Source organism: Gallus gallus, chromosome 2 (assembly GCF_016699485.2).
Source record: "Gallus gallus isolate bGalGal1 chromosome 2, bGalGal1.mat.broiler.GRCg7b, whole genome shotgun sequence".
In the NCBI taxonomy this organism is placed as follows: Eukaryota; Metazoa; Chordata; class Aves; order Galliformes; family Phasianidae; genus Gallus; species Gallus gallus.
Window position 1 is genome coordinate 66,321,083 of NC_052533.1, and position 13,151 is coordinate 66,334,233.

Consider the following 13,151-nt stretch of genomic DNA (forward strand, 5'->3'; position numbering starts at 1 on the left):
TTAGAACAGCAACACAACATAAGCGTATATTTTTTAATCCAAATGTTGCAAATCCTACTCAAACTGTATTGAAGTGTAATGATAGGAATTTAAACATTTTAAGGTCCTTCAATAGAACATTCTTCTGGAAGATGCTTTCTACTTGGATGTAGATTTGAGGGAAAAAGTTATGTATTGTTTCAAGGGCTTTTAAAATTTACTACGTTGGAATGATTAATTACGTAGCATTAACTGCTAACTAAATAATTACAATCTTACTCCTGAAAGGGATGCACCTGAAAATGTCCGAGATTAACCATAACACCTGAAGCACTATCAAAACCAGCTCTTGTTGCAAATACATGCAGAATATAGTGAAGATTTCCTTTTGTATGCAGAACAAGAAGTTTTGAAAGAGAATGAATTACTACATTACCAATTAAAAAAAAAAAGTTATGAACTGCATGGCTTGTTGTTTTGTATTGTATTTTGGAGGAACCTTATTTAGGCTTCCATCACGATCATTCACCAGTTCCTGAAGTTCTTAAAATGCATCTTCTCCAAGCAGTTCTCTTTCACATTTCCCTGAGATAAGAATGCTCAATAGAAGCATTATTCCCTCCTCTTAGTTTTAAAATGAATGCAGCATTTTTCACCATGACAGCATTTAAAGCCTGTCACGTGGCATGAAGTACTTGAGATTCTTAGTTTCAGAACATTGGTGTTGTAAATGTAGGAAAAACTGTCACATTAAGTCAATTCAAAGATGTGCTCAGACAGAAAATGATGCCAACAAAACAAACAAAAACCAGGGTATTAAGTTTTAGAGAGGTGAAAAGCACTGTGGAGTACACGTAAAGACATGTTAACATGTAGGATAAACCAAAAGAGTTTTGGATCACTGTCTAAAATGAGGTATCTTAGAATATACAGAATAAAATGTGTAGAGCTACCTAAACTAGTCTGTGTGCACACAAAGGGAATTTCTACATTCCTTTTATACATTTAACACATTACTTTCTTCTCGTAAGCTATTTTTACACTTTGCATTCAAATTTTGCAATAAGTGCATTCATATGTACGGCAAAGTGAGGTTACAAAAAAGTTAGGTTTCCAAAGTAAAAAACAAAGTACATGTTCCTTCTGTGAGAACCAGACAAAACGTCTCTGAGTTAGAAGTTCAGACAAGCAAAACTATACACAGTCAAGAAAAATACGCGTAGACCTAATCTGATTGGAAGGAATACAGAGATACTCAAAATATCCTTTTTATCTTAGACCAAGTCCATGTGGTAGTGGGCTGCTGCTGTCTAGGACAGTCCCCTTCTTTTCAACACTTGTACCTACATGCTCTCCTTTGATGGACCTACCACTCACATGGCTGTAGTGCAGGAACAGTGAGATAGTCTGGTGGAAAATTAATTTGGTAAAGAAAGGAGTTTTCTTTATTTATTAGTGAGCTTGCCTAATCCTTGCCTTGGCTGCACTACTGCCATACCAGCAGTATTGAGTGGGAAGGAGCACAGGGCTGATGGAAAGCCAGCTTATATTCTCCACACTAGCCACTTCAATTGCAGTTCCATTCTGCAGGCAGTGATGAATAGACAGTAAGAAGGGTTCCCTTTGAAGGCCTAAAGAAAAGAGGGATGGGCAGGATATTTTTCTTGAATTACCAGTTACCCTTGTCTTAGTTGGATCAACAGTAGGAAACCTAGGACAGACTGTTTACCATTACTGATAAACTTTACTGCGAGTAGCACAGAATAAACGAGCAGAGGATTTGGTCTAGATGCTTTAAAGAGGGCCAGAAAATTAACTGCGTTTTGTATTATCTTTGCCTGTATGTGCTCAAGTTGTCCAGCTAAGTAAGACTATTTAAAGGCTTGCAAGCTTCACAGCTACAGCAATATAACTAACTTGTAATAGAGAAGAGACAAGTTTAGAGCTCACAATCTCCAGCCTATGACTAAATTCTGCAAATTGGTTATTTTTTTTCCAAAACATATGCAAAGTTCAGCCTGGCAAATAAACGACAGCACAGGCCTTGCAGTAAAATAAACTAGCAATTAATTTAACGTTGCTTGTGTTGAAAACAATTTTATTTAATCTAAGGAAGGATACGGTTTACTACTTGGCAAATGTAAATCTGTAGCAAATTAAACTACGCTTCCAAGGTTATACAGTTTCTGACTGTATATGCACTCGTGATTTACTCATTAGATATTTAAAAAACATGTTTTGAGCTTAACACCAAGAGTAGTATTCTCAAAACATCCTCAGTCCAACTCATCTCAAAGTGACACACATGTAACTTTTCTACTATTTTGTGATGAAAAGACTTAGCATATCTGAAAATCTAACCCTTTTGCACAAAAGTATGGTTAAAGAAGAAAAAATACCTAAAAGATACCAAAACTTTTTAGACAGACACAGAAAGAAAAATAAAAGAAAAAAAAAATGGACAAAAAGGAAAGACTGACGCAGCAAAGTAGTTCAAAAGATCTCATGTGGAAACCATAAACAATTTGGCACCAAAGAACAATAATGAAAGGCTGAAGAACACATGTTAACATGCTTCCAGCATTCGTGGCAGTGACTGAACATCTTCGATTTGCTTATTAAAAAGATGTAAGAATTTCCTGCAATTGGAACAAAGCAACGTCATTGACAAGGACAGCACCAGTACATACTCTTCTGAATGGATTCAACAGTGTGTTACTGTATATAGTGCATAAGGCAATACATAAAGACAGCATATCACAAGAAGTGATAATACATTAGGTGCTTTAGGTTTACATAATGAAAAGTTTGCTATTCTGGCCAATAGCCTGTACTCTTAAGTGTAATTTCTTTCAGAGAATTTCCAGGTATCTTTGTGAATTGCAGGGCAAACTTGGCCACGTTTTGATAAACACTTCTAAGTCAAGCCAAAATTACAAAATACTGAAGTAAAGGTAATCTTCTCTTTAATTGCTTTTTCGTATTTTGTTTCTCTACACAACAATAGCAAAATTTCAAAAGATAAAAAAAAAAAACAATCAACCACAAAACTAAGGCACAGTGCCAGGAGGGGAAGTTTTATGCAAATAAGAGACAAATGCTGTTTAACAACAATGTGAGAGAAAAGTTAACAAGCCTCACAGAGGATTATATTTAAGCAAGTGTGACATTTCCAGGCAAATACCTGAAAAACAGACCTCAAAACAGGGCTTATTAGCCATCTTATAGATCAACTAAGATTCAAGGGCTGGACCCAGGCCCACACCAGGATACTTGAGAATTTTAGAGTATGAAAACTGCTATCATCTTTGCGGTCCTCTTTTGGAGAAGGTCCAGATGAAACCAACGAAGATGACTGAAGGGGCTGGGGCACCTCTCCTATGAAGATAGGCTGAAGGAACTGGACTTACTCAGACTGGAAAAGAGAAGGTTGCAGGGAGACATCATTGTGGCTTTCCAATATTTAATATTTATAAGCATGAGGGAAATCAACTTTTTACATGGGTAGATAGTGACAGAATGAGGGACAATGGCTTTAAACTAAAGGAAGGAAGATTTAGATTAGACATCAGGGGGAAGTTCTTCACAAAGAGAGTGGTGAGGTGCTGGAATAGGCTGCCCAGAGAGGCTGTGGGTGTCCCAACCCTATTAGTGCTTACGGCCAGGTTGGATGGAGCCCTCGATGGTCTGATCTAGAACTTGATCTAGCAGCTGGCAACCCTGCTGTGACAGCGGGGTTGGAACTTGATGGTCCTCAAGGTCCCTTTTAATCCAAGCCATTCTATGATTCTGTGATGATTCTAGGATCTTCTTTTTTGTTTATTATTTTTATTTTTTACTAACGCAGTGCTAACCCTTCCACATATGGGAAAACTAACAGTAGAACTAAAAGCAGCTTTTAAATGTTTCTTGTATGTTAAAAATTGCACTGAAATCAAAATTGAGTCATGTAACATGAAATTAAGCTGATTATCTGTAGGTTAAGTCTGACTCAAATTTAATCAAAGGTCATTTTTTGCATACTTGTTATCAACTGCAACATTTATTACATGAAAGCAGCAAAGCTGATCTTTCCTTTAATGCTTCTTAATATTTTTCAAATGCAAACAAATTTTCATTTACCTGAGAACTCCAGATTCATAGAAAACAACAACCAGACAGTAGCTAAAAGCTGTCATGAGTTCATCAACTTGGAGAAATTCTGCTAGTAGTTACTGTTACCAGCTTACATCTCTAAAAGGATCATTGCTTAAAAAAGAAGCAGTATGAGCATTTAGCATGAAAACAGGTACAGGCTTGGGCAACAGAAACTTCATTGCGGACAGAGACTATCCCTGCTGTTTCTCACTTGTTCAAATCATACCACTCTCTTGCTTGAGACGCTGAAAAAAAATTATTAGAAAATGCTGTGCTAGAACCTTACCTTTTATGAAGGTTATGTTAATAGAAGAATTCGTCTACTACAGAAGTTCATTGTAGGTATTGTATAAAGAGGAAGCATCCATTTGACACTGAACTACCTATCACCATTTACTTATTTGACTGGAAAACTTTTATCAGGTCATCTTCATCTCAGTAGGCGTTGTTCATTACAAGCTCACATTCTCCTTGCTATGTTTAGCATTGCAGTGTCAGAACATCAGTTTTCAAGAAAGAAACAGTAAAGAGAGACAAATCCCATTGTGCCTAGCTGATAATTCCCATAAACATAAATACAAAATATATACTAATGAGAGTGCAATTGCTTCTTATTCAGCATACATATAATGTGGCACAAATACCTTAAGCCTTCAGACATGAGTATCCTTTGGAAAACCACATGGTGAACTCAGAGCATATCAGCTATTCTTTCATGGCTACTCAGAGGCAGGATCTTAATTCTTAAATCACATAAGCTGCGTATACTGTGGAGCACATGCATGCACGTGAACTGTAACTCTGAGGTGGCTGACATGCTGTCAGATATATGGCATACAAACAGTATCCAAGCTTATCACAGGCCGCTTGTTTCCATAGCCCTATTCTTTCTTGTTCTCTACAAATTTCCATATTGAAAGCTACCAGGAATAATTCTACACAGTTCTTACACTATGAAACCTATATTCCATTGCTTGAAACAGGAGGGAGACGATAACATTAGTCATGCCACAATGAAAACACTGAACGTGGACCTATTCTAGCTTTTTAAATTCAGCTGTATAACTCAGGTGCTAATCATGTATTTGAATTTGGTTTAATCAAATGCTTATGTCCAAAGAAACATTGAATTTAAAGCTCAAATTCCTTCTAGATATCCACGCTTCAAAGAAAACACAGCACTGTCTTTATTTGCCAATATGAATGTCATACTTGCATGTTTTTATGGAATTGAGCAACTAAAGTGATGATTATATATTTATTTATTATGGTCACTAAAATAAAAAGGAGCACCACAGTCTAAGGTTTCTAAAGCACTTCTGAAAAAGTACATTCAAAGTAAATTCATTTTCTAGCTTTCCAGAGGATTCTGTGTGGAATTTGCTTATGGCAACAAAACGTTATGTCTCTACAAGCACATAAACAGGAGCGTTTTTAGGAATGCTGCTTTCTAGGTTGCAATTAGAATTATGGGAAATAAATCAGCTGAACTCCCTGATGTTGACAAGTGGGTCAAGCTGAGGTGCCCAGTTCCCCTCAGCTCAGTTTACAGCTCCCTTCAGCTGACGAAACAAACTTCCTGTTGAACATCTCTGCTGCAACACAATCACTGTCAAACTGTCAGCCAAGCTAGCAGACAGCGAGACACGAGGATCTGATAAGGCAATTCTATTTTCCAAGAAATTAAACCAAACAAACAAGGCTTCTGGCCTATTCAACCGCTTATTTTCTTAGTAAACCCCTTCTAACACGTGTAACATAATAGAATCATAGAATCACAGAATGGCTTGGGTTGGAAGGAACCTTAAAGATCATCTAGTTCCAACACCCCTACCATGGGCAGGGTAGCCAACCAACAAGCAATCTGGTATAAATCTCAGGGTTTTCACTGCATTCTGGTGAAAATATTAAAACTAATGTAAATGTTTAATGCAGTCTGATAGCACGCTTAAAATCAGACTGTTCTTACTGATCCCTGCTAATGAAAAAGCTATGCAAAAAATGAGTAGTAATTCGGAGTTTCCCTGATCAAGTTCTTCTATTTGCAGTAAACACTGTTCATAGTGCATGAGTTAAAGGCATGTACAAACAGATGTGCAAATAGATAAATATGAAACACTCAGTAAAACAATCGAGCTCCCTACAAAAAGTACCATCCTGTACCAACAATGCAGAGAGAACGAAGAGATATAACACCACACTGACAGCTCTGCTAAACAACAAAATCCCACAGAGAAACGGAACTGATCTACAGTTTATAAGGCATAGTCACTGGGGTTGGAAAAAGCATTCCAGGATATCTGGAAAGGAAAAGTGAATGCCTAAATTCTTCCCCATTGACATTTTCTCTTCAGAGAACATGTATGATTTTAGAGTATCTTCTAAATAAAGATTATAATAAATTATAATAAAAATAATTTCAGTTTTATATATAATTATTAATTGTAATAAAAAAGATAAAACAACTCAAATCACAACCCAAGCAGCTCAGGACATATAAACTTCACTGGAAAACTGACAGAATGGTTTTCCCTTCCATCACTTCTCATCTGTAAGAGTCCTATGCTCAGCAACAATGAAAAATCATAGAACAGAAGCTGTGTCCCTAGGAGCTTGTGATGAAGTCAGCTTACAGCCTTCAAACAAACTAATGTTGATTTATGCAGATACATAATATCTGCTTTATGCAGATACAAGTTTTATGGGCATTTTTCTAAATTAGAAATTAAAACAAATTCACCCTTGTGTGTGAACAGAAAAATGGCATCAAATCATCTTGTACAAATGCTGGGTAGTAACAACATAATGGAACTTTTAATTAATTATTCTTCTGCAAAAGAGCTTGAATTTCATAGTTGCCTGCCTAGAAGGTATTTTGTTTTGTTTGCTCTTCTTTTGATTTTGTTTGTTTTTCATATTGCATCTGAGCTATTTCTCCAGAAACAATTCTAGTAATGCTCATCCTGAATTCTTGGCACTTTTCCTTTGAGAAAAACGTAGTAATGAAACACTTTGGAGAAAAGCCGTGACATTTGGCACAAGGGCTGGGTGATGGTGTCAAAGATTTCCATATTTCTTACTGCTACTGGAACACTCTTGACATCCAACCTAGCTGTTGCTTTTAACAATAGAGCTCTCCCAAAAGACGTACTTCCCCCCCCCCCCCCAGTTAGACTCCCTCAAAAACATTCTGCATGTGGGGGAAGAAAGGGCAAACAAGTAGTTCTGAACTACAAACATGAAATTCAAATGCAACAAGTTTATTTAGACTGAAAAGAACCCAAAACAGTTCTGCACGTGCAATTAATAGGAAATCTGAAAAGAAAAAATGCATGTTAAAATACTAGATGATAGCTGTGACCTGCAATGCATCCTCATCAACAATTTGGTATTGGAAGTTAACAACTAAAGACTGCATTGATTTTTATATTCCTTGAATTCCAGTGTTATAGCTCTGAATGTATAAGAGATTCAGATCTGAAGTCTCTTCTACAACATCAAAGTCATTCTCTTTCTTCCTTGGTACTGTTTTAATTCAACGTTTACAACAACAGAAGATACAAGCCTGCTTCCTTTTGAATATTTAAGGGGGATCACTGAGAGGAAGACAAAACAAGACATTTTGGTTACAGACAAAAAGTGGTACCAGCCACGAATCATCCCAAATTTTTAAGTTCGTAATTCATCTGAAGGACTACATGGATAAACTCTAATTTTAGGTAAAATAAACATGGATAAGAGATGCCAAACATTATTACATCTATCAAAATCTAAAATTCAGGACAAAGCACTTCGTGAAATAAATAAGTTTGCTTTCTCTATTATTTCATTAGTTTTTTTTTTTTTTTTTTGCATTCCAAATAGCTGTCTGGCCTCTCTATTTATCAGTCAGGCACTTTCCAAAGACAAGAAGCCTCTATTTTAATAGATGGGACAAGAAAAAAACATTTGTGTTCGATCTAGAAAAGCCACAATATTTATGATTTGCATTAACTTTCTGTAAATGCTACTAAGCCTTCACTAGTCCAAAAAATAACCTTAGAGGGTAACACATGTTCACCAGCACTGCTTTTTTTTCCCATAGCAGTAACTGTTGGGAAATAAAACTAACTCAGTACCCTTGGGAGTATTTAATAGATTTGGATGTGAGAAACAAGTCACATTTCTATATTTGTTCAGGATTATTCAGGATTTTTAACTATTGCAAAAAAGTAGCACTTCAGATTTTCAAGATACTGAAGAAATTCACTTAAAAATAGCCTAATACCAATCTGAATTCTTAGCATTTAATAAAAAATTAGTTAAAAACTGAGTATGTAGCATTTTTTAACTCTTTCTTCCTACTGTCTTTCCATATGACTATCATCTTTACTATTTCCATTAAAACCTTCAATTCTTCTCTTCTATTACTGAAGTCTTATCTAAATTTAGGCCAAGGTTTTCAAAACTGATCTATATTAGGTCAGTTCTGGATTGGGTAACAGAGATGTTTAGAAGTTAAGATCTGTTGTGAGAAGAGTTGTCAGACTTCTTAAAATGAGATGTTTCCTATCAAAGCATGCACGTCTGCACCTGCGGAAAAGAAGTTAACTAAGAATGACCAAATTAGGTGGATACTCAAAAGCTATCAACCACTTGTGCAAATACTGTCATTTGAAGGGCACATCACAGGTTTTAATCCTGGGCAGGGCTATGAGTGGAACACCAAGTGAAACAGCACTTGTTTCCCTTCTCCCTAAGACACAGAGGTGGCTATCAGATGGTTAGTGAGTGGCCTGTAATAGGTCAACAGAAAAGCGGTATTTATCCAAAGCAGTGTTCTTGAAAGCAATATAGAAGTGCTAGCTTGAGTGAAACTATGAAGAGATGGATACAAGTTCACTTAGTCTGTGGTACCTGTAACACAGGATATATAAAAAAAAAAAAAATCAAAATCCTTCAGTATACAAGGGCTGCTCTGAAAGTAATGCCTCCTAGTTTATGATGTTGGCCCACAACATCAGCAGTGGATGTTGATGGCATGGCAGTACAAGTTCAGTCTTCCCACCAATACCCCATTTCATTTTGTTGCTATGTGACAGATGGCAGCTGAGGGGCAACCTGCAAAAGAGTGAAATGCAGAAGTGCGTATGAAGCAAAGGTATGAATTCCTCTATGTGGAAAACGTGGCACCCATTGATAATTGTTGATGCTTGCTGAATATTTATGCAGACCATGACATGTGAGCACAGTGAGGCAGCAGGCGGTACGTTTCAGCAGTGGTGACAGCAGTGGGTCACCTCTGCTGGAGAAGATTTTTTTATGAGCACAGCACACAAATGTTTATAAATTGCTGGCAAAAATGCATAGCTAATGGTGGTGACTACATTGAAAAATAGTGTTTTGTAGATGAGAATTTGCTTGATCAAATGGTGTTATTGTTTTTTGTACCAGTTTCCATGGAAATAAGTAGAAGGCATTAGTTTCAGAGCAACCTATGAACAATAGTTATAATACATACATGTATGCTGCATAGTAGTAAACGCCAAACCTATTGGTAATGGCCCAGTAGAGTCACCTTCTTAGCCAGTACAGTCCGTGTCATCAGGTACTGCAGTCCAATCTAGTTAAGTTTTTACATTTTGAGAAACATTTTATGTCTCAAGTAAATGTGGACGTATTTACGCACATATACATAAATATATATGTACACACAGACAGACACACCTATGTACACAGTGAGAGACAGCTGATATAATCTCAGTGTGCCATTTTTCCTATGGTAAACAGAATATAAAGGCAGAACAATTTCCTAAATCTGTGGGTACTAAATTTTCATATAAATAATACAGTCTGATTATGGGATAAGGCATCATGGAATAGAACCTTTTATGTTGCTGCAGTCTGTAAAACATATTAATAACATCTCTTGTTCCACATTTCCTCACTTCTCTGGATTTGTGGGATATAGTTCCAAAAAACACCTTCAATTCCTGTCATACTTTTGGTGCCATCATTTGCAAATATACCATAGCAATAAGCTAGCCTGTCTCAGCTTGTGATCAAAGTAACACAGAGTTCAGACTTGTATGCTTCCAGAAAAGATTGCAAAGAACAATGCTTTTAATATTAAATTAAACCACAGATGCACATACAAACTTTTCTTTTACACCATATTTAGTAAGTAAAATTTACCTGACAGAGCATCTTGTGCTTCAAAAAATGTGCTGAGACCTCCTTTCACATAAGCTAGACTCCCCTCACTTTTCTTATTGGCTTGTTTCTTCAAGTTCACAACAGCCATTTTGAGCTGATCAAAACTGAAAAAAAAAAAAAAAAACCAACAAAATGCATCATGACATTCAAACAACAAATAAGGTCACCTAATGAATAAGTACAACAAGTTATTTGGAAAATAAAGATAGCTACTGCTGCATAAACTGTTAAGGAGAGCAATTACTAACTAGTTTGATTCATGATAATCGCTATTTACTCTTAGTCTGAAATATGGTTTTTTTTTAGTTTAATTTTTAATTTTTAAACTTAAATGGAAGATTCCAATTGCATGCAATGGAATTCAGTTTTTATGGTACAAACTAGTTAAGAAATTTCTTCTAAGTATGCATCACTGCTCTTGGCTAACTGCTTTTATTGCATGAAATAGGCAATAGTAAATCATTACACTTAGTACCCTATATTGACTACTGCAATGTTAGATATTGACATTTGTTTAAGTACAGATTAGTACAAAAATTAATTAATTACAGAATTAAAAATTAATTACAGATTTAGTACAAAATGCTTACATTTTCTGAATTGCTTCAATATTTTTATGCTAGTTTGCTAATATAGCACATATCGAACATAATATTGGTGCAAAAATACAGAAAAACTGAATGGATTTCTGCTTCATGAAATTAAGTGTTTTTGTAGGTGGCCCACTGCCATTTTTTTTGAGGAGGCTTCAAAGTACAATACTACTATTCAACTTATTGTTTATATAGTAGGTTTCTTCTTGCCTTAGTTTCCTAATATTTCTAGATTATTTCCAGTTTATATTTGATTTCACATTTTTATTTTTCACAAGTAGCTGCAGTATCATGGAATCATAGGATGGTGTAGGTTGCAGGGGACCTCAACGATCATCTAGGTCCTACCCTTCTGCCATGGGCAGGGTTGCCAACCACTAGATCAGGCTGCCCAGGAACCTCTTAAGTCTGGTGCTGAATGCTTCCAGGTACGATGATTCCACAACTTCCCTGGACAGCAGTGCCAGTGCCTCCCCACCCTCTGAGTGAAGAATTTTTTCTCGTAAGTTATGTTCCTAGATTCATTATAAAAGCACCATGACAAAGAAGCTCAGAAATGCAAACACATGATTTTCACCCTTAAAAAGCCTTTTATCCTATCTGCAGGAGAAACCCATCTCTCTAATACTAAAGAATGAAATGAAATAAACTACACCATATCTCTGGTGCAGAGAAGAACAATGAAATAAGGAAATTAAGATATATGTCAATTCCACCAATAGCCTTTGTCTATTTCAAACTGTGGCAGAAGAAGATGTATTGTAAGAAAAAACAAAACAAAACAAAACTTTAGATCAGGCAGTAAGAAGGCTATCATGAGCTGCTGGGAGATAAAAAAAAAAGAACACTGGTGCACTTAACTTTTTATACCAAGGATGTCACAACATTTTTGCTGTATTTCCTGTTTCCGTCTGCCGGTCAGAAACCACATTACTCAATGACTGGATTAGTCTACTCGGGCATACAAGAAGTACTTAACAGCAGCATTTTCAAACTAACAAAAATCTGTATGGTTTCCTTTTTAAGCACTGTTTCTGATGATCTAATTGTATGTCTAAATAGTTTATTTATATTTGCCAGGCTGTTGCTGGGAGGGAAAAAAAAAGATACTATTTTGATTACTTAAAAAGAATTTCCTTAAAGGAAAAAACATACATAAGCTAACCAAAACATCGGTGCTCCACACATTTAGCACTTCCAATACCTGAGGTTACATAGAGGACAAGAACTAAATCTTTCCTCTGTATCTCCAGTACAACAGCACAAATTATATGGGGCAGATAACTCCAAATTAATAGCAACAGAATAGAATATTTTTAAAATTAGACATTTTGAAGTGGGGAAAAAAATTGTTTCTTAAAATAAAGTTACAGTTAGACTTAAAACATGATTAGATTTATCCTACCCTTTGAATCATTCTTCTATTTAATATGTTTCCAAACTTTTTAAATTTTCAATACTAAAATCTTAAGTTTCCTACAGCAACATGAATCTTATTATTTTACTAGACTGAGGTGACCATGACTTAAAAGCTGTTGATATTCAAAGACAAACTGAAAGGTTTTTTATTTCCCCCAAGAAAGATCAAAAATTTATGCTGATACTTGAAAACAAAATAAAACAACAAACAGCCACACAACTTGGAAAATATTTCTTAATAGGAAGCTTCACGTTTACATGACAACAGACTTTTAGGCACCGATCCACTGGCATAGTACAGGGTAAAATGGGACCATACAAGGTAATGTATCAATTCATAGTACTGACAATCAGCAAAATCAGTGTTTTTGCTGACACCTTTTCATATTAGAGATATAACCATTACATTACGCTGCTGATTATACTCCATGGTAATAAGAATCAATTTACTTTTTTAATAAGCTTCCTTAAAGGTAGCTTAATCATCTATGACATGCAAAGGTCAAATCAGATCTCAGCTTCCAGCAGTGGTGATTCCACAGCTTTCAAAGTTCCTTGCTTCCAGGGTTTAAGCCATCTACTATTGTTTTTAATCTTCATCTGACCTTGCTGTTTTATTCTTAGTAAACCAGTAACAACCGATATCTACCCTTGTACTGTCTACATCTTTCAGAACAGCATTTCGTAGTAATTTTATTTACTTTCTAACAGCACTTAATTCATCCAAGCTATAGACGCACAGATATTTACATAATTCTTCTCTGGTGGATCAGCTATCACCTTTCTTGAAGCAGAGGCCAAAACTAGGCAGAACAATTTAACTGACAC

General features: G+C 35.8%; 1 protein-coding gene across 23 annotated transcripts in view; it reads right to left on the reverse strand.

The window, feature by feature from the left end:
• Window positions 1–13,151, reverse strand: part of EXOC2 (exocyst complex component 2) — a 366,065-nt gene that overhangs the window by 84,625 nt on the left and 268,289 nt on the right. For all 23 annotated transcript variants that reach the window (XM_046924334.1, XM_046924284.1, XM_046924332.1 and 20 more), the window contains one exon: window positions 10,291–10,415. In XM_046924334.1, the coding sequence (XP_046780290.1) occupies window positions 10,291–10,415 (125 nt within the window). The remainder of the gene's footprint in view (window positions 1–10,290; window positions 10,416–13,151) is intronic.